A 26239-nucleotide genomic window follows, 5' to 3' on the forward strand; every position below is an offset into this window, starting at 1 on the left:
TAGACAAAATAGCTAATTAATCTCTATATGTAATCAATTTAACTCTCTATATTATTATTCCTACTGAGCTGAGCTGGTAGAAAAGAGGACTGTTTTTAACAGTCTAGTTGATAGCTTTTGGTTGCCTTTTTTATTAAAACTGTTTCTATATGTAACTGGTGTATTTGACGGGTATATTTTATTATATGAATCAATACATACGTACAGTCAGTGGAGAGGTTAATCCCAGGTGTTTATTTCTAATGGTATCTCAAGGGATATATTTCTTGACTTGTTGTATTCTACAGAGAGTTGGTAGATGGTACAGTGACCCACAGAAATTTTCAGAATATACACTCCCTAATTCTGAATATAGATTTGGTGGAACATCCTTTTCGAAGTGCTTGCATGATCAACCTCACTGAGCTCTCCTGACCGGTTGGCTTGTGGCAGGTGTTTTGACTGATGCAATTGGGACAACAAATGATACCTCTAAGGGAATTCTCTCCCCTCTAAAAAAATTAAAAATTCTATGTATAATAATTTTAAATTCTCCATATTTCTGCATATTTAATTTGTCAAAATAACAATTATGCTCCTGCTGTCAGCCCCAAGTCCCAGGTGCTGAAGACTGAAAGCAGGAGCCCCATCCTCATGGGTCCAACTGCCGGAGCCCTAACCACCCAGGCTGACTGTGGGAGTCCTAGCTGTGTATGCCAGGTGCAGGTAGGAGCCCTAGGGTAGAATCACAAACAGTGTGTGAAAAAATAAAATTCTGTGGGGAGCATTAATTCTCTGCCAAGTCTGCATTGTACAGTACAGTGGTTCAGAATTCCAGAGGAGTAAAATGAGGAACAACTGAAGGAACCTCTTAATGGAGCAGGGTCCTTACTCACCACATAGGGCCTCTTCATTCTCTTTGGCAGGGCAATCACTGTGAAAATCACACACCTGCAACTGGCTGACACAGCCCCTGTGTGGGCAGGGGAAAGTGGAGCCCTTGTCGTAGGTGGAAAGATCCTTGCTTTCTTTCTCTAACAGAGACAAAGAAAGAAGCCCAGAGAGGGGAGTCAGCAGAATGTCTAGAGCAGGCTTTGGTTTGGATGTTTCTTCAGTCACACTCACGTTCCTATGCCCTTGCTAAATTATAAAGACAATCAGTCCATATAATAACAATTATTATTAATAATAAATACTCATTTAATTTTAATGTTCGTGCCAGAAAGTCTCTAAGCATGTACTGAAATGTAGCTGAAAAAGAAATTAACAAAAAAAGTTCAAGTGAACAATCAGGAGAATCAACTTGCAAATAAACCAAACCTGTACAATCTTAGTAACATTAAATAAACATCTTACAGCCCACCCTAAACAAAAAAAATCTACAGGCAAAGGGGGGGGGGCATACTAAAGGTGCCTTGTCAGATCCTACTCCCTATTCTCTCAAGACTGTGCCATGGGACTGTCAGCAGTTCCCAGATATTGCGAAAGATAGTCCCCCAGATAGGTTATGGTATATCATTTAAGGCTTATACTAAATGTGTGACCTTGAAATACATTCCCTGGATAATAGATTAGCTTTATAGCTAGTAGACTTACCACTGGTTTCATAAGATTCCCTTAGGGCACGCGGGTTATCAAATGGACCTGATTTATTGTGTTCTTTCCTCATTCCTTCCTGCCATTTCCCCATGAGCCTTTGTACTTGCACAACATTCAAAGCCACTGCCATGTCTATAAATTATCCTCTCTGGCTTAAATCACTCAAGTGCACAGGCACAATAGGGGCTTTATTTTTTGTACACTACACTTTGCACACGTAAAACACATGAATGCTTCTACACGGTTCAGAAGATTATATCCAAAATGTAGATTGCTTAAAAAAACCCACTAAAGTAAATAAAACAGAAAAAAAACCTGGTATTAGGATCAGAATTGTTTTCCTGACATTTTAAAAAGTCAGAGAAAACAATATGTTGTTGGATATTTGTAAATGTAAAGCTTTTTCTGTAGTTTGCAATCCAGAACCAATAGCGTGATGCGACTTCATAAGAATCATACAATGAAGCTGAGTAGGACCCTGATCCTGCATGCTGCTTTGAACAAATGGACCCCTGCACTCACAAGGCACATCACTGAAGTCAGTGAGACTCCACACAGGTTCAGGGGTCAGTCTGTATGAAGCACTTAGTAGGACCAGGGCCTATCACTGCCAGATGAAACTGCCCAAGATAGACTCATGGCTAACCGGAGTGAACTACATGCAGTGAAAAGCAGCATGCATGGTGAAAAACCATGCTTGCTCATCCAGCTTGGTCTAACACACCTGCCTATGAATTTTTTCCCTTTTCTTGGGATACAGGCTTCTCACAGCTTCTGCAACTTTAACTTAAAATAATCCCAGGCCTCCTCCACTTCAAGATCCATAATTTCTTTAGTCCAATCAACTTCCCTAACTAATTTTCTTAATTTATTAAAGTTAGCCCATTTGAAATCAAAAACCCTCATCTCAGATTTTTTTTTGTTTATCCTTCCATTTAATTTGAACTGAATTAGCTCATGATCACTCGAGCCAAGCTTGTCCCAAGCTACAACCATTTAATCTATGAGGTCCTCGCTACTCACCAAAACCAAATCTAAAATAGCTTCCCCCCTTGTTGGTTCAGCAACTACTTGATGAAGGAATTCATCAGCTATCACATCTAGGAAAATCTGAGCCCTATTATTATTACTAGCACTTGTTCTCCAGTCTATATCTGGAAAGTTGAAATCTCCCATGATTACTCAGTTTCCATGAGTATTTACTTCATTAAAAACATTAAAGAGGTCTCTATCCATATCTAGATTAGGTCCTGGTGGTCTATAGCACACCCCAAGCACTATCCCAGGGGAGGATATCCTAGGGGAGGGGGTTTTCTTCCCCAATGTGATTTTTGCCCAAACAACTCTGTCTTCTCCATTCCATCACTTTTTATTTCTTTACAATCTACCTCATCTTTGATATACAATGCGACTCCACCACCTTTACCCTTATTTCTGTCTTTCCTAAACAGCACATACCCTTCAATACCTGTACTCCAGTCATGCCTAGTATTCTACCATGTTTCTGTTATTCCTATAATATCTGGTTTCACTTCCTGGACCAATAGCTCTGGTTCCTCCATTTTGTTACCTAGGCTCCTCTCATTGGTGTACAAACATCTTAATTTCTGCTGTTTGGCCTCACTCACATTCTTTACCCAATTTGGCAAGGACATTGTACCTCTAATGTGACTTGTTAGACTAGTATCCACCCTACCCTTCTTCATGTACATTCTCCTACCCCCAGCTATATCCTTTCTTACTTCATTTTCCTCCCTCTCAGTTTTAAAATCCGGCCTAGAGATTACCTGGACATCACGTAGACCTGCCTTTTCCTAGTGACAGTGTGATTCTCTGGTCTATCTCTTGCTTCCTCTGTCTGCAAGTCCTTGCCATTCCTGTTTTCCTTTGTAATCCTCTTTAACCCATCCTGTATCCCCCCGATGCTCATTATTGGTGTTGTCTCCATTAACTCTTCCCCTTTATCTATGGAACTAGCCACTCTTCTCTTCTTCCTTACCCTTCCATCTTCATTATCTACCTGCTGTACCCCTTCTTCATTCTCCAACTCCACATACCTGTTCTTGAGCTCTAGTTTTCCTTCACTGACCCATCTTTTCCTCTGCCTGGTTCTCATAGTCACATGCTTCCACTGTCCATTTTCTTCGCCCAGCAGTCCCCCCTCTGAGGCCCTTGATCCTGCTTCCCATCTGCATATCTAAACTTTCCCCTTCAGCCACATCATGCCTTTGCTCCATCATCTGCTCAAACTCCTTTCTAAACTCAGCCAGAGTTTCCACCTGCATCTCCAGTCCTCGGATCTTTTCTTCCATCAGCTCTATCAGGCGGCACTTCATGCAAACAAAACTCATTTCAGGTAATCCCTCCAGAATCATGTATATACCGCAGCTACCACATCCAATCATCCTCCTTGTGTTCTCTACTATTTGGGCCATGGCCACTACTGCCTCTGTGTTTTATCTACTTTCTCATCCAACTCCTATTAGTCCGATGAACACAAAAACAAACCAAAACACCCCCTCCACAGCAAAAACAAACCCCAAACAAGTCTCAATATCCAAACTCCCTTTACAAACTCCCCTGTTTACAGCTCCGTTTGCTGGCTCCTGTGCCACTGCAGCTATCTATGCTGCTGCCTGACTAGAAGGCTACCTTTATAGGACCCCTAATCAGGGCTTAGCTTCTCTACCAGCACACTGGATGAGGTACACCACATGTTGTGATAGGTATGTGTGGGACCCATGGATCTTGAAAGCTGCGTGCAGGTTTTGCATCTGTAGTTCTGGCAGGGTTTGGTGTAGCTTAGAGTTGTGGGTCCAGGTCTGTGGGGTGCTTGCTTCTGATGAAGAGTTTGGAAAGGTGTTGGAAGGCCAGTGGGAGGGTTCACGAAGGATTTCTTTCAAGAGGGGGTCACCATTAAGTAGGGATTGTAATCAGTGTTCCCTTTAACTGTACACTCGTGTGGCCACTCAGGAGAGATTCAAAGGCCGCCCAGCTGATAAGCAGAGGGCCCACAGAGAGGTTTTTGGTTCTATTGGTGATACACATTTACATGTGCTTCAGTGCACACAGCAACATGTATTCCACTCATGAATGGAAAAAATGTGCACATAGGCAGAGGGAAAATCGGTTGTAATTGTTTGATACCCTCTGTGGGTTTTTGCATGGGATGATTGACTAGGTGTATGTGAACAGAAGGGGTTATTGTGGCCTTCTCCTAGATCATACTCAGTAATTTTAGTGCCTTTTTTTTCCATTTCTGACTACATTCATTTTAGATTTTTTTACTGGATATGTTGGAACCTACCATGGAAGCAGTCCCTGAACTGCAAGGAGCCCAATGCCAACAGTCCAGATCCTTGCATACCACAGGTTGAATACCGGAGGGAGATCTCAAAAGGCCTCTGCACTTTGCCAATCTGAGCCATGAGTACTTTCCACTTCATCCTGTGACAAGACACCAAACAGCAATCATGCACATGTTGAGCACTTGGAAACCTAATCTGCTTAGGCACCTTATAAACCCCACGAGGTGCCCATCTGCATCATGAGGCTCCTAAATACCTTTAAATATGTGGCCCTTAAAGCTGGCTCCCTTCCTCATTTCCAGCTGCTAAATGGCTTTAAAAGACAGCTAACAATACATAAAATACATTCCTAATGTTATTTTTCCATGCAAGAATTTTCTGAAGCAGCCACCAAGATGTTACATCATTGTCAAAGTATATTTGATCACAAAAGGATAGGGTGATGGGCCACACAATGGTTAGTGGGAGGCTTGCACAAAATACTTTATTAGGATGTGATGCATACTATGAAAACATGAGTGTCCCTGTTTCAAGCATACAAAATAGTGTAGAATGGGCCCCTCTCATGTATGTAGGCCCGTGTTAATGGATTAACTACCTAATTCATTGCCAGTGTTTCACATCAACTGCACACCCTTTCTCTGGTCAGAAGACGCTGCTATCCTTCCCCATCTTTTCTTCCCCAACATCCCTTTGGAGGTTCACCCACCCCTAATGAAAACAAGGATAGCCCTCAGCCCTTTTAGAAGATGAAAATATTTAACCTTTTCACACTTTTGTCATTTCATGCAGAATTATAGCTTTCCCAACATTGTAATATCATTACATTCCATTTCAGAAATCTCCAGCTCTGAATCACAACTCTATTACCTCTCTCCCAGAGTAAAGTAATCAAGAGCCTCCAGCAATGACATATGATTGTTTTACTGAATAGCTTCCAGGAATCTGCAGCACTAAGCTAGAAATGCATTTATCTTTGGTATAACACCACACAAAATCCAAGACCATTCAGCACTGGAACACAGCTCTGCCATTTCTATTATATTATCCAGGTCCAGCCTTAGGGCAAGGTGAGCAAGATGGTTGCCTTGAGCTCTGCACTGCTCGGTGCCCGCCTACGAGGTTGCTTGCTCACTGCCCTGGCTGGGAACCGCCCAGCCACATGGTGCAGCCAACCACAACATGCCACCTTGGGTCCCACACACTCTTTGGCCGGGCCTGATATTTCCTGGTATACTATAGCCATTGTGTTACTCCCACTGAGACACAGCTCTGTTACTTCCCCTGGAACACAGCATATTGCCCACATTCTCCAGCTGAGTCACCACTGCATTCTCACATCAAAGCAGCCAGGAATTTCTGGTACTAAGTCCTAATTACATTACCTCCATTCTGTATTACAGCAGCTCATCCAAGAATATTCAGCCCTGAATCATGACTCCATTACCTCCATTATATTATGATACTGCAACCAAAAGTTCCAGTACTGAGACTTGATGCCATACAGTATGGCAGCACCTAGAACCCGCATATAATAGTTAGCTCTGGATCATCCCAAATACTTAGGGCTGTGTCTACATTGGCGTGATCTTGCACAAAAGCGGCTGCTTTTGCACCAAAACTTGCTGCCTGTCTACACTGGCCACGAGTTCTTGTGCAAGAACACTGACATTCTAATGTAAGAAATCAGTGCTTCTTGAGCAAGAACTATGATGCTCCCACTCAGGAATAAGCCCTCTTGCGCAACTCTTCTTGTGCAAGAGGCCATTGTAGACAGGCAACATGAATTTCTTGTGCAAGAAAGCCCTATGGTTAAAATGGCCATCGGAGCTTTCTTGCGCAAGAGAGCGTCTACACTGGCATAGATGCTCTTGCACAAAAGCACATCTCTTGTGCAAAGGCACATGCCAGTGTAGACACTCTCTTCTGGAAGAGTTTTTGCACAAGAACTCTTCTGCAAAAGAGTTCGTGAGCAAAATCATGCCAGTGTAGACGTAGCCATGGTGTACACCTTATCACCAAGGAGCACTGCCTAAGTATTCCCTAGGGCAGCTGTATTCTGATACACACCCTCAAGTCCAAGATCTAACTGCAGCAAGTTCTCTACATCCTTGAATACTGCACTTTCTTTGCTTGGTTCTGGTATCCAAACACGAGCTATTCTGAGCCAATTTAATTTTCTTAATGGAATCAGGAACAAAGCCCTTAGCAGAAGATGGATCACTGAAGCTGGCTTTCAGATAAGCCCAGCCTGGCAATACCTTTACTATCGATTTTACATCAGGCTAGAACTCAGTAAACTGGTTAATATTACTACACTTCTAAATATAGACACTGAAACTTCTGTGTACACTCCTAGGGGCTCACAGAGCCTGCAAGGAAAGAGAACGAGTACAGAGCGGCAACCACTTGATGTTTAATGTTCATCAATATTCTTAGCATTAGGAGGCTTGCAGCTCTCTGTTTCACTCTGTTGAACAAAGCCCCCTTCCTCCCAGTTATGACCTTCTACTCAGTGTCTTGCTATCTCCAATAAAGAGAATGGCTGTTGACTTTCCAGTAACAATATTTAAGAGTCCAGACAACAGTTGCTTTATTAAGAATGATGAGTTCAACTACATGAGCAGGAGAATTGGAATATTCTCAAGGGTATATCTGCACAGCAGCATTATTTCGGAGTAACTGATGTTACTCCAAAATGACATAGTGTGCCTCTACACAGCAAGCCTTTATTTCAAAACAATGTCGAGCTGGAGGACTTCTTACTCGGACTCATAGTAACCTTCATGTCACAAGGAGTAAGGGAAGTCGAAGGAAGAGTGTTCTTCCTTCGACTTCCTTCTGCATAGACAGCGCCAAAAGCCGAATTAAACTATTTTGGCTTAAGCTATGCAATTGACACAGCTCAAGCTGCGTTGCTTAATTCGACATTTGCCCTGATGTGTAGATGTGCCCTAAGTTAGAGGAACAGGTTCTGACAGGACCCTCTCCACACAACTGTCTAGCAGGGATCTACTATGTGACACTATCTTAAATCACAGAAGACATGAATTGGAAGCATTATATCAGCTATTTAATTTTTCTGGTAGTTGATTGGTGGCTAGTGAAATGAAGGCAGCTAGAATGAAGGAAGTTAACCAAATGGAAAATTACACCAGGGTCATAGGAGCAACAAGAGAGATAATAGTGATGGAATCTGATCATCATCTTACATATCTATACATAAATGCAAAGTGTAGGAGGAATAATCAAGAAGCACTGGAATTATTAGCACATAAACTAATAGGATTAAATTATTAGGATTTATTTGGCACCACGGATACTTGGAAAAAATCTCATGATTCAGATTTATAGAGAAAGATATCTTGGTCAGGGAAGGCAGGCAGGGAAAAGAGAAAGGGCATATTGCATTATGCATCAAGAATATATAGACTTGTTCTCAGATCCAGAATGAGGTCAGAGGCAGAAGAGTTGACAGTCTCAGGGAAAGCCAGCGGGTCAGAGCTGCTGACAGAACTGCTGGGCCCTTGGGCAAGATGGGGCAGACCCAGCTCTTGAACCCTGGAAGGTACAGGGCCTTTGGCAGAAGGGGCAGAGTTGGGGGCTGGCCTCCCCCAGTCAGCCCTTCAGAGCTGCCCAGCCCACACCATTCAGGGCTCAGGTGGGGATTTAAAGGTCCCAGGGTTCCAGCTGCGCACACAGTAGCAGCAGCGACCAGGAGCTCTGGACCCATTTAAATTGCCGGGACTTGGGCAGCTGCCCCTTCCGCTCCTCCACCACCTGCATCGGCAGCCCTAGCCCTGGTGAAGGAGTTGAGGGTACATGTGACATTCTCATTCTCAACTTAGCAAGGAAGGGAAGCTAATAAATGGACAACATCAAGAAGGCTGAAATGTTAAGTGCCTAATTTTGCTTCAGTCTTTACAAAAACGGTAAATTGTGACCAAACCCTTATCACGATTTACATTAACAACACGGGAAAGAACACAAGACATAATAGGGAAAGAACAGGTTTATGAATGTAACCCTTCTGCCAAGCCGAGTTAATAGCAGCAAGGGCCGGGTTCAGTATCTATTGGTCCCAACAACATAATACAACACTGGCTCGAGCCCCCACCCAGTGACCTGGGAAATCTTACACACACCCCTGGGCACCTCAAAGAGGCAATTCTTCCCCTCTTGCAAGCACAGAGCCTCGGTATAGCAGCAAATCTTTAACAACACGAGGAACTGACATCAGCATTAAATTGGGAAAACACCACAACTTGGATTCATAGACCAAGCATGAGCAAAGACCCATCCCCAGCCAAGAATCACCCAAAGTCCCCAAAAGTCCAACAGCCCAAGAGTCTCTGCCCCTGGTCAGTGCTGCCCCAGAGTTCAAAAGTTCACCAGCAGGGTTTTACCATCCCAACCTGGATGGAATGGAGGGAGGCAGGGGTTGATACACCTTACGTGGTCCACCAATGGCTCCGCCTCTCCATAAGGTTCTGCTGTCACTGTCAACGGAAGTCACTCCACCACACTACACCTGCTGTCCCATGAGCTGCTCCAGCCATCCCACGAACTTCCCTGCTCTGCCAGCCGGCTCTGCCAGCCGTCTCGGTCCACACCCCTGGCCGCCAGCTGGTTGTTCCTGCAGATGCTCCACTGGCTGCCTGCTGCCACTCCTACCGGCCACCTGCCGGTCATCCCCACCAGCCGCTCTGCTGGCCACCTGCGCCCGTCAGTCATTCCCACAAACTGCTCTGCTAGTAGCTCAGCAGTATAGCATCAGGCTCCCCACAGCACACAATGATTTCATCTCATAGTAGATTTCAGCTTTTCAGCAAGTTCAGTTTATAGTAGAGGAGCCTCAGTGCTAGTGCACCATTGGCCCACAGTGAAGTCAGCTCAGAAGCTCACAACTAGACTCTTAATAGAATCCAAATTAATTCTGATACTCCACAGTGGAGAGAGGAAGGGGTACAATTGGTGTGTTTTAGACCCTCAGATAGGCCCCACCACCAGGTACAAATACCTACCCCCAACCTCTCTCAGCTTGACTGGGTTTGGAACCCAGGACCTTTGTCTAGCAAGTGCTACTTAGTTTATGGCGAATCCCTTTGTCATAAAACAGTTCAACTATTCCACTGTCCTTGATTCACATAATCAGGGTAACAACACTTTATCCCCCCTGCCTCAATAACAGAGAGACTGGGGATCCCACAGTGGCCAAAGTGACCATTTGGGCTGCTGTGAGCACATACTAGGCGCAGTGGGTGTGCCTATGCAAATGAGATCATCCTCTAAAGTCTTTTTGCACCACTTGCCACAATTCACCACCAGATGTCAGGGTAGAGCTTATCCTGACCCTGCTTGCATGAACATTTAAGTATGTTAGATCTATTCAAGTCAGCAGGGCCTGATGAAATTCATCCTAGTATATTTAATGAATTAGCTGAAGCAATCACAGAACCATTAGCAATTATCTTTAAGAACTGCTCAACAGTGGGTGAGTTGTCAGAGGACTTGAGAAAGGCTAACACAATACCTATCTTTAAAACCAGGAACAAAGAGGAACAGTGGAATTTTAGACCAGTCAGCCTAACATTTATAGCTGTAAAGATACTGGAATAAATTAAACAGTTTTGGACCACCTAATGGACGATAGTGCTATAAATAATAGCTAACACAGATTTGTCATGAACAAATAATACCAAATAAAATTAATTTTCTTCTTGGACAGGGATACTGGCCTACTGGATAGGGGAGAAGCAGTTGATATGGTATATCTTGATTTTAGTAAGGCTTTTCACACAGTCCCATATGACATTCTCATAAGAAAAATAAGGAAACATGCTCCAGGTGAATTTACTATAAATGGGGTGCAAAACTGGTTTAAAGACTGTATTCAAGGAGTAGTTATCAATGCTCTGCTGTCCAACTGTGGGGTCATATATAGCGAGGTCTGGCTAGGGTTGCCAGGTCTCCGGTTTTGAACCAGAGTCCGGTATTTGAGCTTTCTGTCCGGGAAACAAATTGAGAAAATACTGGACATATAAATATCCGGTATTTGCTAATTAATTAAGTTTTATTATTATCATGAGTATGGTACATAGTTGTGTACTGCCTGGCTGGAAGACACGCTCACACTGCACGAGCATGTCTACCAACCAGGCATTATGCAAATACGCAGTAAAGAGGAGGGGGTGAGATAGAATCCCCAGGGCAGGACTCGCCCATGCGCCCAGCCAGGACTGTGCATGGGATGGGCAGCACCCTGGGATCTGCATGCTCCTCGGCTAGCCCCGCTTCCTGTTGGCCAGTTCCCCACCGCTCCTCCTGACTCCCTCTGGCCAGCCCCGTTCCCTGCCAGCCAGTTGCCCCCGGCCAGCCCCGCTCCCTGCCGGCCGGTTCCCCTCCAGCCAGCCCTGCTCCCCCCATTCCCCTCTCAGCCAACCCTGCTTCCCGCCAGCCATTCCCTCCCGCCCTCCGATCTCCCCTGGACAGCTCCGCTCCCCTCCCCTTCCGGCTGCCCACACCCACAATCTGAGATCATCTGGTAACAATAGGTCTGGCAAAGGTCTGTCCTGGGTCAGATTCTATTCAGTATTTTCACTAGACAGCTGTGTCTAGACTGGCCAGTTTTTCCAGAAAATCAGCCGCTTTTCCGGAAAAACTTGCCAGCTGTCTACACTGGCCGCCTGAATTTCCACAAAAGCACTGACTTCCTACTGTAAGAAATACAGAAATACTTTTTGTGGAAATACTATGCTGCTCCCGTTCGGGCAAAAGTCCCTTTTGTGCAAAACTTTTGCGCAAAAGGGCCAGTGTAGACAGCTCAGATTTGTTTTCCGCAAAAAAGCCCCGATTGCAAAAATGGCAATCGGGGCTTTTTTGCGAAAAGCGCGTCTAGATTGGCCACGGACACTTTTCCGCAAAAAGTGCGTTTAGACCCTCAAATAGGCCCCACCACCAGGTACAAATACCTACCCCCAACCTCTCTCAACTTTTGCGGAAAAGTGCTTTTGCGGAAAAGTGTCCGTGCCAATCTAGACTCTCTGTTCCGAAAATGCTTTTAACGGAAAAGTTTTCCGTTAAAAGCATTTCTGGAAAATCATGCCAGTCTAGACGTAGCCGACATGTATTTGGAAATGGAGTAGAGAGTGGCCACTGAAGGTGGAAAAGCAAGGAAGAAGAGAAGAGTGGCTAGTCCCATACATAAAGGGGAAGAGTCGATGGAGACAACACCAATATGGGGCACCAGGAGGATACAGGATGAGTTGAAGAAGATTACAAGGGAAGATAGGAATGGAAGGGACTTGCAGCCAGAGGAAACAAGGGATAAACCAGAGAATCGCACTGTCACCAGGAAAAGGCAGGTCTACATGATTGGGGACTCCTTATTGAGAAGAATAGACAGGCCTGTAACCAGAGCTGATCCAGAGAACAGAAGGGTGTGCTGTTTGCCAGGTGCTAAGATACGGGATGTGGAACTAAGGTTGAAGAGGATCCTAAAGGGAGCGGAAAAGAATCCATTGATCATCCTTCACGTAGGAACAAATGATATGGCTAGATTCTCGCTGGAACGAATCAAGGGAGACTATGTCAGGTTGGGGAGGATGCCAAAAGAAATCGAAGCTCAGGTTATCATCAGTGGGATTCTGCCTGTTCATAGAGAAGGGCAACAAAGGTGTAATAGGATTATGATGCTCAATAGGTGACTCAGCCAGTGGTGCTATAAGGAGGGCTTTGGGATGTATGGCCACTGGGAGGCATTCACGGACAGAGGACTGTTCTCTCAGGATGGACTTCACCTAAGTAGGGAAGGAAACAGACTTCTAGGATGGAGGCTGGCACGACTGATTAAGAGAGCTTTAAACTAGGAATTTGGGGGAGACAGTTGGGAGATGTCCAGGTAATCTCTACACCAGATTTTAGCACTGAGAGGGAGGAAAATGAAGTAAGAAAGGATATAGCTGGGGGTAGGAGAATGCACATAAGGAGGAAGGGCAGAGTGGATACTAGTCTAATAGGTAATATTGGAGGTACAATGTCCATGCCAAATGAGGTAAAGAATGTGAGTGAGGTGAAACAGCAAAAATTAAGATGTTTGTACACCAATGCGAGGAGCCTAGGTAACAAAATGGAGGAACCAGAGCTATTGGTCCAGGAAGTGAAACCAGATATTATAGGAATAACAGAAACATAGCGGAATACTAGACATGACTGGAGTACAGGTATTGAAGGGTATGTGCTGTTTAGGAAAGACAGAAATAAGGGTAAAGGTGGTGGAGTCGCATTGTATATCAATGGTGAGGTAGATTGCAGAGAATTAAAAAGTGAAGGAATGGAGAAGACAGAGTCTGTCTGGGCAAAAATCACATTGGGGAAGAAAATTATTAGATCCTCTCCTAGGATAGTGCTTGGGATGTGCTATAGAGTACCAGGATCTAATCTGGATACGGATAGAGACCTCTTTAATGTTTTTAAAGAAGTAAATACTAATGGAAACTGTGTAATCATGGGAGACTTCAACTTTCCAGATATAGACTGGAGAACAAATACTGGTAATAATAATAGGGCTCAGATTTTCCTAGATGTGATAGCTGATGAATTCCTTCATCAAGTAGTTGCTGAACCAACAAGGGGGGAAGCCATTTTAGATTTGGTTTTGGTGAGTAGCGAGAACCTCATAGAAGAAATGGTTGTAGGGGACAACGTTGGCTCGAGCAATCATGAGCTAATTCAGTTCAAACTAAATGGAAGGATAAACAAAAGTAAATCTGAGACTAGGGGTTTTTATTTCAAAAGGGCTCTAATTTTAATAAATTAAGGAAATTAGTTAGGGAAGTGGATTGGACTAAAGAATTTATGGATCTAAAAGCGGAGGAGGCCTGGGATTAAAGTTCCTATTTTTAAGAAAGGGAAAAAAAGTGACCTGTGTAACTACAGGCCTGTTAGTTTGACATCTGTAGTATGCAAGGTCTTGGAAAAAATTTTGAAGGAGAAAGTAGTTAGGTCATCAATTGTTCTCCATGTCCGCTGAATGTACGATAAGAAATAATGGGCTTAATCTGCAGCAAGAAAGTTTTAGATTGGCTATTAGGAAAAACTCGCTAACTATAAAAATAGTTAAGTACTGGAATAGGCTTCCTATGGAGATTGTGGAATCCCATCATTGAAGGTTTTTAAAAACAGGCAAGGCACACACATGCCAGGGATGATATAGAGATATGTAACCCCACCTCAGTGCAAATAACTGAACTGGATGATCTCTTGAGGTCTTTTCCAGACCTACATTTCTATGATTCTAAGATTGCTTGAGGACTTCAGAGTTTATCTAAAGTATCTCTTTATCTAGAGAGACTCTCAAACAGCAATCCATCTGAGATTCAGATTGGTCTCCTCTTAGGTACTTCACCCAAAGTCCATTTCGGAGAGGCACAGAAATCCAAGTTTCATTTCTTCTGAGATTGTAGCACAGATACACTTCTGGTTCACTTCCTCTCTGAGGCTACACCCAGGATCCATTCCAGGAAGGCACAAATTTATCCGAGTGAAATAAGAGACTGAAGGATTTTTCTACATATTTGATCCTAGTGCAGACTTTGTTATCATATGGCTTTCACTTTGGACAGTTTCCATTATGTGGCAGAGTGGATTTTGATGACACCCATGACCAGAATGCAGTAGGTTCTAGGTATACTGGTGGCACTGACCTGAGATAAGCTTTATTTCAGTAGCAGAGAGCTATTGCTAGCATGGACTATGGACCTGGTTCTATATGCCGGCAATTCACATTCACTTAGAGCAAGTCTTAGCTTCTAACTCCAGCAGTAATTTCTGATATCTGAGTGAAGACTATTGTCCTTTTAGCTGGAGTCAGTTACTAATGAGGAACATGGGAATTCCTATACTAGAACAAACAAGTGATTTGTCTGCTCTGGCAGCTTGCCTCCCAGTGTGGCCAATGCCTAGTATTTTAGAGGAAGAATGAAAAAAATAAATGGAATATACTTGGATATTTGAACATTACTATATAATTGAAGAGAAGAACATTTCCTGGCCACAGCTAGTGGTCATCTTTTTCCCTGAAGAATGAAGATTAGCAGCTCATCTTTATTCCAGAAACTGCAACAATGGGTGCTAATTTAGAGTTTTCACCTAACCTATTAAATTTAGACCAGGCATTTTGATCTTTGGTTTGTTGCAGTCATCTCTTTTCTCCATTCTTTCACCAGAGAGCTTTTACCAGAGACTGATCTGAACCATGGATATGACAGAACAGTAGCTTCAGAACTACCAATCAGAGAATGGTTCCCTGATCCAGGAGCCTGGCACCAATTAGAAAAGCATCCTCTTCTCAGGTATAATGCACACATATATGACAGAGCTGGAATTCTAGAGAAAAAGCACAGTTGATGAGTTCAGAAGGAAGAGCTGACTAGGACAGAAGACCACAAGAACCAGAAAGAGAAGAAGAACCCAATGAAGTGGTTTATCTGGAATTGGGGGTTGGATTTGGCTTGACAACAGGGGTGAGGATTGGAGGAAGAGCTGAGATAGACATTTCTTTGGTTTCTGCATCTGTGAACAGTTAGGAATTCCATAGGTTAATGATTTGTTGTACATAGGCTTTATCCCTACAGTATCCTTTGCTCATTGTACTTTCCATTCAACTCCTAGCAGTGCATCCCAAACCATCCAAAAATCCAATTACCTCAGGCTTGTCTTCCCATCAATTGATAGCACAAGGCCTTCAGAAATAAAAGAGAAAGCTGGTCTTGGGCCATGTGCCTGCTATGGAGAAGCTAAATTAATATGCAATAATTTACATGCATCTGACAAAGTGGGTCTTTGCCCATGAAAGCTTATGCTCCAACACTTCAGTTAGTCAATAAGGTGCCACAGGACTGCTCGCCGCTTTTGTAATATACAATAGTGACTCTCATTTGTTTTGTTACACACTGAATTAGGTTTGCTTTCTCCACCCTGGACTTGTGTAGAGATTTCTGAAATCAATTCACTGTAAAAGAAAAAGAATCATATTTTTCCCCTAAAGGTCTCTAATTCAATCCCTTTGTTTTCCCTACTGCCACATATTTTAAATATGGGAAATGTGTATTACCTATTTTAGATGTCTTTAAAACCAAGCCTCTAACCACCTATGATTGTTACAGGTCTCTTCGAACTTTTCACTTGACAGCAAAGGTATTAACTCCAATATCCTGATAAATTTCCAATTGAGCTAATTAGGTTCTGTCTACTTAAATTACACTGCAATTTTAATTAGAGAGAATGACCTTAACTTCATCTCCTAAAGTTGCTGTGGCAGTCTACAGGCAGACTATTAAACAGCTGCTAGTTTCCATGCCAGAGATAACTGCATGTCAGTGAGGGGTGCAGTGGTCACTATGGATACTGAACATCTAAGTACTTGTGAGGAGCACCCAGTTAATCAATCATTTAATAATAAGCAGCAGTGGACCTGCCCATGCTGTTGCTGTGGCCAGCAGAGACTAGTTACATACCTGAAGTGGCATGGGCAGTTTCCAGGGTGTAAGAACAGGTCCATCCACAGGCGAGGGAGGGAGGCGAAGGGTGCGAACTCATGGTCCTTCAAGTAGGCATGAGGCTGGGGCAGCACATTGCCTCAGCCTCTCTATCCCCCATGTTCCAGCCAACCCAGGGAATTCAGGAGTGGCGCGTTGCCCCAGCCTCCCTTCCTCGTGCTCTGGCTGGCCAGGGGAAGACTGGGACTAATTTTCCCCCTATGGCTCCCCACCCGCAGGAGCAAGGCTGGGGGCAGTGCTGGGCCGCAGGGCAGTCACCAGCCCCTCCCACAGCTTACACCCCCCTCCACAGAAATTCGTGAGTATGGGCCTGAAGAATGTCATCAAAAGGGTAGGTTTTCCCTGCTAGACTGGAGGGGGAAGGGCCTGCTTAAGAAGCAAGAGAGCAAGAATTGAAAAAAGGAGAGGAAAGGATTTGAGGGTTAAGAATTAAATTTTTAAATCAAACGTTGCTGTGTTTGGCTTACCAGAACAGGAGTCTTGGCTTGGTATCTCTACAGCTACAAAAGGTGGTGCCAGGGAATTCAAGGAAAACAAAACCAAGGATCTGTTGGTGGAATTCCCTATGGGGCCCAATCAGGCAATATAAACAAAGAATTTGCAGTGTTCTGAACCTATGCCACTCAAAGGCAGGCAGGAGGAAAGGATAGCAAGCACAAGGAAGACTGCAAATTAACAGCCAAGTGGGTTCCTCTCTCTCTTCTCTGTTAGAACTCAGTCCCCCCTTGCACTTCAAAGCACCCTCTTGGCTACCATCTCATATGCATCCTGACACCTCGAGGAATGAAAAAGCAACCACAGGAAAGATCAAAATAAGTAACATCAAAGCTAAGGTCTGGTGACTCTCTACCTCTTCTACCCCACTTAGGCTATGTCTAGACTGCAAGCCTCTTTCGAAAGAGGCATTTTCGAAAGTATCTTTCGAAAAAGCCTCTTTCGAAAAAGTGCATCTAGACTACAATACGCAGATTGGAAAATCGATCCGTTTTTTCGAAAAAAAGCATCCTGACTGCTGGATGCCCTTTCGAAATTAAAAGCCACCCGGAACCGCTTCTGCCAGGGCATGGGGGCAGCATTTCCTTCTGGGTGCTGCTGCCTGCCCTTTGCAGAGACGCGTGGTTAAAGGGATGCCCCTGAACACCCATTGCTCTGCTTCTGCAGCTACCTTTGCTGTCCCTCTAGGAGGTAAGCAAGGCATTGCAGTGCTGGTTTGGAGTGCTCAGCTTCCTGGGACACCCCAGCAGGTTTTTTGTTTGGAGGTTTTTTTGTTTTAGACCCGTTTTTTTGGCATGGAGCCAGAGCTGCCCCAGGGCAGGCGATGGCCCCACGCCATCATACTGCAAATGTTGCTGCATCTGCATGACACAGTCATGAGGCTACTTCCCCATCTGGACCCAGACCAGAGGTACGAAGGGATCGTCCGTCATGCAGCCCAACTGCCTTTGTCTCCAAACTTCTTTGTGGACAGTCGTGTTTGGAGGCTTGACACCAGCTCTGACTGGTGGGACTGGCTCGTGATGGAGCTCTGGGATGACCAAGAGTGGCTACGCAACTTCCGGATGCGAAAGACCACTTTCCAGGAGTTGCGTACCTGGCTCGCCCCTGCTCTGCAATGTCAAGACACCCACCTGTAGTCTGCTATCCCCATGGAAAAGAGGGTCGCCATTGCCCTCTGGAAGCTGGCAACCCCCAACAGCTACCGTTCCATGGGACACCAATTTGGAGTGGGCAGGTCTACTGTTGGATCCATCCTGATGGACGTAAGTCATTGTCTGGGGACAGTCACAGTTTGGGGTGAGGGGAAGGGAGACTGTCAGGGAGGGCAAAGTGGAGTGTGAGTGGGAGGGAGCTCCTCCACTCACCCTGAATTGTTGGGGGGGGAGTTCTGAGGAGGGGATTCCCGGGGTGTTTGAGAGGGAAGGTGGGTGGTGGGTTCTCCTCCTAAGAGATAAGGCACCCCTTCTAACATTTTGTTGTCTGTCTCTTTCTGCAGGTGGTGAGGGCCATCAATTCGGAGCTGCTGAAAAGGCTCGTCTGTCTAACAAATCTGGACAGAGTCATGGCCGGCTTTGCTGCCCTTGGCTTCCCGAATTGTGGAGGAGTGCTCGATGGGACACACATTCCAATCCGTGCACTGCCCCATCGAGCAGCCCAATTCATTAACAGAAAGGGCTACTTTTCTATGGTCCTCCAGGCCCTGGTCGACCATCATGGCCAGTTTTCTGACATTTGTGTTGGGTGGTCAGGGCGGGCACATGATGCCCACATCTTCAGGAACTCGTACCTCTACCGGAGGCTTCAGGCAGGAACATTTTTCCCGCATCACGACTTTGCAGTTGGAGATGTGAACATGCCGGTGTGCATAGTGGCTGATGCCGCCTACCCCCTGATGCCGTGGCTGATGAAGCCCTACACGGGCCACCTGGATGCGAGCAAGGAGCAGTTTAATGCTCACCTTAACCGGGCTCGCAACCAGGTGGAATGTGCGTTCGGACGTTTAAAAGGGAGATTCCGGTGCTTGCTCACACGGCTAGACATGGGGGAGCGCAACATCCCTGAGGCGGTGGCCGCGTGGTGCATTCTCCATAACCTGGTGGAGAGGAAAGGGGAGGCCTTCCTACCAGGGTCGGGTACAGGTGCTGATGGTCAGGAGAGGCACGTTGCCCAGCCCCGGACAACTGCTATCCGCCAGGCTCACCAGTCTGCAATTGCTCCCGTAGGGCCTCCCAAGGGCCTTCGGGAGCAATTCTCAATTGGAGGCCACTGACTCTACTGAGGGGCTTCTGCCTGGGGACTGGGCCCTGGCCCAATAGAAGCTTCCCTCCACAACCCATCTCCTGACCCTGTTTGGAGAAATAATAAACACCAGGGTTTGTCTCAAAAGAATAAGTTCTGTTTTTTTTTTTAAATATCACTCACTGGAAAATAGTATAACTGTTGCAAACATAAAAAAGCTCTTGTTCGTTTTTGATGCAGAAAATATACTTTCATGCCAAACTATGTACAATAAACATTTTGTTTAACACATTCCTTGTCATTTAACTGGGGTGATGGGGGTGCTTGAAACCTGGAGGGGGGAAGGGGACTTGAAACCTGGAGGGGGGAAGGGGATCAGGTTGCACGGTGCTTGCCTGATCTCAGTCTCCTGGCTTGGGCCTCGTGTTCGGGGTCCACCATGGCCATGGGATCGGGTGGTGCGCCTGTCGGTTGGCTGGATAACAGCGGGTAGGTGCTCTTGGGACTGGGAGGCCTGGGAGAGAGGAGGGCCAGGGGGAGAGAGGGGCTGGGGAACTGGGGAGGCTGGGGGAGAGGGAGGTCCAAGGGGGAAAGGGATGCTTCTGTGGAAGGGGGGTTTGGTGGGGCGGGGTCATGGGGTGCGGGAGGAGCAGGACCAGGCACAGGAGCAGGCAAGCTGCAGACCTCCCTGAGAGTGACACTCAGGGACGTGCGCTGCTGGACCAGCTCCTCCATCAACCTGTCATGCCACCGATCCTCTGCCTCCGCCCTCTCTCACAGGATGGTGTTGAGCTCCTGCACGGCCTCCACATGCTGCCTCAGGATGTCCGCATACACACGCCTGTGTCTGCGGCTCCCATGTCCCCGAGATGGAGGTGGGGCTGGGGTGCTGCGGCTCTCTTGCACAGCTGGTCCGGCTGTGGAGGAAAAGAGGAAGACACAATCAGTCATAAAAAATTGGACTATGTAGCACTTAAAATACTAACAGGATGGTTTATTAGGGGATGAGTTTTCGTGGCCCAGACCCACTTCCTCAGATTAGAGTAACACGGCTACATTTCTATCACAATCAGTCATGTGTGCAACAGCTGTCCAAAAGGGCATGCCCTCTCCTTGAGACAGGGGAATCAGACATTCTGAAGGTAACACCGTGTGTGACCTGGGCATCAGCCTGAGCATTACAGGTTTCCCTTGTGCATCACCCACAGTGCACCCACCTACCTCCCCCCTCCCCCGGGTGTTACACAACCTCACTGCACTCACCTGCTGCTTCATCTCTGGCGTCAGATGACACCTGGGAGGCCTCTGGGGTCTGTGTGACTGGCTCCAGGGTGAGGGTCGCCGTCTCCTCACTGTCCACCTCTGGCACCATGTCCCCGTCTCCAGACTGCTCTGGGTCCTGCGCTGGTGCGTCCACCACAGGGTCCGCCAAGCCTGACTGCACGAGACGCCGTAGTGTGTGTGCTTCACCACCACCACCCAGGATCTGGTCCAGCTCAGTATAATAGGGGCAGGAGTGGGGGGCTGCCCCAGAATGGGAGCTATCCTCCCTGGCCTTCACATATCCTTGGCGCAGCTCCTTAACTTTGGAGCGCACCTGGTCCTGGATGTGGGGGTAGTGTCCTTTCTGGGCCAGGGCCTCTGCCATGCAGCCATAAATGTCCGCATTTTGCCGCCTGCTTTTTAGGGCTTGTAAGGCCTCCTCCTCTCCCCAGAGCTCGAGAAGGGTCTTGAGCTCTGGCCCAGACCATGACGGTGCCCGGTGTTTGGAGCCCCTGGTTGGGTCAGAAGGATCTCTAGAAGGGCCAGGAGGGTCTTGGGGCTGGGACATGCTGCACTTAACCAGCCGTGTGCTCTGGCTGCTTTGCTGCCACAAGTGGTTGTGAGGGTGCCTGTCCCTTTAAGAAATGGCTGCGGACAGGAACCAGAGACATGCAAGGCATGCCCCAGATTGTCCACCAGGGCTTCTTCCTGGAGGCCATTATTTTCAAAAAAATGGCCTCCCCGCGTCCACACTCACTTATTTTCGACGGATCTCCATCGAAAAAGGCGTTCTTCCTCGTGCAATGAGGTTTACCGCCATCGAAAGAAAAGCCACGTTCTTTCGATTTAATTTCGAAAGAACACGGCTGCAGTCTAGACGCAGGTGAAGTTTTTTCGAAAAAAGGCTACTTTTTTTGAAAAAACCCTTGAGTCTGGACACAGCCTTAGAGCATTACAAATAGACTAAAAGCAAATGTCTCTGAACTCTGGAAAAGTCTGGATCAACACTGGTAATGGAACTTTGTAACTCTGGCTCTAGTCTTATGCCTAGCTACTCTGTCCAGGGAAGCATCTCAGACAGGAGTAGCCTTGGAAAAGAAAGATTTCTTTTGCAGATGGTACAAAACTACTCAAGATAGTGAAGACCAAAACAAACTGTGAAGAGCTTCAAAAAGATCTCACCAAACTAAGTGATTGGGCAACAAAATGGCAAATGAAATGTAATGTTGATAAATGTAAAGTAATGCACATTGGAAAAAATAAGCCCAACTATACATATAATACAATGGGGACTAATTTAGCTACAACTACTCAGAGAGATCTTGGAGTCATTGTGGATAGTTCTCTGAAAACATCCACTCAGTGTGCAGTGGAAGTCAAAAAAGCAAATAGAATGTTAGGAATAATTTAAAAAGGGATAGAGTATAAGACAGACAATATCTTAATGCCCCTGTATGCCCACATCTTGAATACTGAGTATAGATGTGATCGCCGCCTCACAAAAAAGATATATTGGCATTGGAAAAGATCAGAAAAGGGCAACAAAAATGATTAGGGGTTTGGAATGGGTCCCATATGAAGAGAGATTAAAAAGACTTGAATTTTTCAGCTTAGAAAAGAGGAGACTAATGGGGATATGATAGAGGTCTATAAAATCATGACTGGTGTGGAAAAAGTGAATAAGGAAAATTATTTGCTTAATCCCACAATATAAGAACCACGAGTCACCAAATGAAATTAATAGGCAGCAGGTTTAAAACAACAAAAGGAAGGTTTTCTCACTTAGCGCACAGTCAACCTCTGGAACTCCTTGCCAGAGGATGTGGTAAAGGCTAGAACTTTAACAGGGTTCAAAAAAAGAGCAGATAGATTCATGGAAGTTAGATTCATTGCCAGGATGGGTAGGAATGGTGTCCCTAGCCTCTGTTTCTCTGGAGGTGGGTGAAAGGGGAAGGATCACTTGAGGATTACACCTGTTGTGTTCCCTCCCTCTGCGGCACCTGGTATTGGTCACTATCAGCAGATAGGAGACTGGGCTGGATGGACCATTGGTTTAACCCAGTATGGCTGTTCTTATGTTCTAAGCTTATATAGAAAATGTCATTTATGGTCAAAGGATTAGGGGCCAGATGCTTCACTTCAGTACAGGCCCTGTTGAATCCTCTAGCATTGTGAAGGGGCCAGAAAGCTGGCCTAAACAGTTACCAGATGATTCTCACAACACACACAGAGCCTGTGTATGTTGGAGAGCTGGTTAGTGGCTCTGTAGATGTTCAATCATTTGGGGAAGAGGCCTGAACCGTGTGGGAGAATGAGCATTTTGGAGGTGAACAAACAGTGTCTCCACCACACTTGCTCTATGGGAAAGGACCTGAGGCATTTCTGGGCATTTCTATTCACCCTAGCAGTTTCTTGGTGGTGATGACTGATGGTATCAACTGCTGTGGAGGGGCCAATGAGGTAAGTATGGATGCATTTCCTTTAACTAAGGAGGACTTTTTTGGGTAATACTCCCTTTGCCAAAAGTTCACCCACATCAACAGTGGCTCAGGAGTGTGCTACCTGGTATCAAACTGCATGCTCTGCCAGGGAGTGTGAATGAACAATCCTCTTCATGCAGATACTGGTGGCAAGGGGGGGAAAGATTGTTTATAATAGTTAAAACTACAGCAAACCATATGCAACATACTCCTTGAGACCAGGATAACCCATGGCATTGCTCAGGGAAATCGGCCCATTGCTGAGGAAGCATTAAGTACTCAGTAGATTTTAGGACTATAATCTCAGCAATAGTAAGTGAATCAAATGAAATCGGGTCATTGTTACCCTACTGAAGGCTTGGGAGTAAGTGTAACCCATTGGTCAAGTGTCTGTTATGCATCTTCATCTGTGTCTTATCCCCAGAGGATGAGGGTCTGTTACAGCCAGTAGCTATGGAGGCTAGCTCTTTAGATCAAACTGTGGAGACTCACAATGTTAGCTATGGAGGTTCCCCATTCAGTCCCCAGGGTTGGCCAGCACAGAACCAGTGACCTCAGGGAGATAGAAGAGGTGCAGACTTTACTAGGAATGCCATATAGGAACTGCCCACCAGGCAACATTTAAATAGCTACAGGTAGCAGAACTTACCAAGTGTTCTCCTCTTGCCCAGCTTTCAGAGAGATGTTTATGTTCTGGCTTGTCTCCACATGTCGCACTTCAGCTGTAAATCCCTGGAGAGGAGGAGCAGTGCCCTGTGAAAATATGGCCATCTCCAGCAGGCAAGACTCCAAGCTCCATGGTAGAATGGGGCTATGCAGACTGAACTCACATCTATCCAAGAACCTGCTGGTGTTCAGGAGGAGAATGTCCCCTGAAGGAAAGAAGAGAAGAGTAGAAGGGGAGAAGACATAAAAAAAAGAGGAAACGAGGAAAGAGGGGTTGAAAAAAGCAGTGATGAGAAAGAAGAAGAGAAGACAAGACAAAAAAAAGTGAAGAGCATAAAAAGAGGTGAAAGAAGAATTAAGTTAAAACAGCAAAAAATAAGTAGAGAACAGATCAAGAGAGAGAACAGAGAAGAAGGGAAGAAAGAAGAAAAGAAACCCAGGGGAGACAGAGAAGGAAAAAGAAGGGTGGAGACAACAGATAAAACACTGGTTAGAAACATAACATAAAACACAAGTGAGTACACAAATATAAGGAGTCAGCTTAGTCTTGTCAATTCATTTCCTGGGAATCTCACCCTCTGTAGTTAAAAGTAGCTTCCTTTGACTCTTGTAGAAACAAAGCTAATTCACTAAGAGCCTGAAGTCAACTTCATTTCAATGGGAACAGGACTAGACTGTAAGAACATAAAGATTATGAGCCAAATCCCAAGGTGTGATGAATATCTGGGACCCATCACTGAAAGGTGAGCATCTTCAATTCCCATTAAAGGTAAAGTTAGCTGAAAGGAGCTTGAAGTACTGCACACTTGGGCGTCTTCAAAACCTATTGGTTACACCAGGCATTGAAGTTCCCCATCTTTCTCAGGATCTGGAAGAAGCTACCTATGAAGTAGCTACATTGTGCATTGCTGATGGCAAAAGTGACTTGCCAACAACAGTGGTTCTTTGAGAGTGTTGCCTTTGCATTTCAAATGTTACAATATGTGGATTGGATAAAAATAGGCAGTGTTCAATATGTATCAAGTTTCACACTGTACATAGCAGTATGAACAATGCTGCCACACAATAAATATTCCTTACACCTACGCAATATGCTAAAGTTAATGTTTGATAAATATATGGAAAAATCAAAGCCTTTTTAATATACACATGATTCTTAGCAATGTGTTCTCTAGAGTGTAGAATGGGATTTCATAATGGCTTCATGTAAAGAGGTATAGTCTATGGAGCTTTCTGAGAAGGACAAGGAAGGATGGTCAGAGACATCTGTGTGTGGATATGTGTATACCTTTGGGAATGAACTGGAAGTTTGTCTACCTTCTATGTCTTCTCTGGATGAACTGTTCTCCTGAAGTTGATGCTGCTGCTGAAACACCAAGGAACTCACTGAAGACAGTACCCAGTCTGGTTTTCCAGAGGTGTCCATAGACGTTACCCAGGAGCAGATGGACCCATAGATACAAAAAGTTTCTGGGATGAGAAATAGAAACATAAATTTCCATTGGTGTCCCACCTGGCCCCAGGGAAGATGTCAATCCAGGATGTTAATGAGCAGATCGAAATTCATAGGTTCATTCATACATTCTAAGGCCATAGGTAACTATTATGACCTTATAGTCTGATCTCTTGTATGACACAGGCCAGAGAACGTCCCTGAAGTAGTTCCTAGGACATATCATAGAAAAACTACCTTAATTTAAAAATGGCAAATAATGGAGAATCCACTTGACCTACAGTAAATTATTCCAACGGTTGATTACTTTCACTGTTAAAAATGTATGCCTTATTTCTGGTCTGAATTTGTGTAGCTTATTCTTCTAGCCATTGGATCATGTTATACCAGGGCTACTCAACTTTGGAAGCCCCGGGGGCTCTCAGCACATGCCGAAGGACACAACTTAAGTGTGGTTGCCTATACATGCAAATATGTAAATAGCTTCTTTCACACTGGCTGGCATGAATACAAAGATTAAGGGAAGACTACACAACATACAGGGCCAATTTAAGTTAGTTCTGCTGATATTAATAAAATGCAATATTTACCCAATTTCCACCCACATGACAGCACTTTTAATGAGCAATGACAGTCCAGGAATTTAACTACTAAAACACATATCAACGGAAGACCATTATATTGGCTACTTTTTTGTTTTGGCTCCCACCCGTGGGCTGCAAACAAATGGGCCGCATGTTGAGAAGCCCTGTGTTATACCTTCCTCTACTAGACTGAAAAATTTGTTATAAAATATTTGTTCCCCATGAAGGTATTTATAGAATGTAATCAAGTCACTGCTTAACCTTCTCTTTGTGAATCTAAATAGACTGATCCTCAAAGTTTTGTTGGCTTCTAATTCATTTAAATCAATGGACCGTAGGTGCCTAAATACCATTGAGGATCTATTGCCCATTTGTTTTTGACAATATTCAGGCCTTGCAAATGTGAATAGCACCCTATACTCTATTTCCCAGTGAGTGACCCAGTCCTAGGAAAGAAAGACAATAGGTAGCAGTCCCTGGGGAGAAAATTAAGGTTGGGGAAGTAACAGGGCTAGTCTTATGGATAGTATGTGGAGGGTGGGCAACAAAGAGCAGGGTAAAATTCAAGTTGGTTTGGTACCTTAATGTGAACATCTTCTAACTTACAGGTCTA

At 45.1% G+C, this 26239-nt stretch overlaps 2 protein-coding genes across 8 annotated transcripts in view; both read right to left on the bottom strand.

Annotated features, from left to right (window-relative positions):
• The window catches only part of LTK (leukocyte receptor tyrosine kinase), a 154757-nt gene that overhangs the window by 60558 nt on the left and 67960 nt on the right, over nt 1–26239 (bottom strand). For 6 of the 7 annotated variants that reach the window (XM_089778486.1, XM_075927151.2, XM_075927149.2 and 3 more), the window contains exons 3-6: nt 24907–25059; nt 23573–23795; nt 4886–5025; nt 876–1013 (exon numbers count right to left, since the gene is read on the bottom strand). In XM_089778486.1, coding sequence (XP_089634612.1) covers nt 876–1013; nt 4886–5025; nt 23573–23795; nt 24907–25059 — 654 coding nt within the window. Of the gene's footprint in view, nt 1–875; nt 1014–4885; nt 5026–23572; nt 23796–24877; nt 25060–26239 lie in introns of those variants that run through there. The other variant, XM_075927154.2, reaches the window with a different exon arrangement.
• LOC149524332 (uncharacterized) lies at nt 19231–21011 on the bottom strand. The gene is made up of 2 exons (XM_089778248.1): nt 20444–21011; nt 19231–20097 (listed from the first exon to the last, which is right to left on the bottom strand). Exons 1-2 carry the CDS (start codon nt 21009–21011, stop codon nt 19955–19957), a joined length of 711 nt encoding a protein of 236 aa, XP_089634374.1. The 3' UTR covers nt 19231–19954.

Source organism: Pelodiscus sinensis, chromosome 5 (genome assembly GCF_052426305.1).
Source record: "Pelodiscus sinensis isolate ZL-2025 chromosome 5, ASM5242630v1, whole genome shotgun sequence".
Classification (NCBI taxonomy): domain Eukaryota; kingdom Metazoa; phylum Chordata; order Testudines; family Trionychidae; genus Pelodiscus; species Pelodiscus sinensis.

Excerpts from the sequence above, each read along its gene's own strand:
- LOC149524332 (XM_089778248.1), bottom strand. The coding sequence starts at position 21,011 with ATGTCCCAGCCCCAAGACCCTCCTGGCCCTTCTAGAGATCCTTCTGAC. Across the intron at positions 20,098-20,443 it reads CGCCAGAGATGAAGCAGCAG|CCGGACCAGCTGTGCAAGAG; the intron begins GTGAGTGCAGTG and ends TTTCCTCCACAG.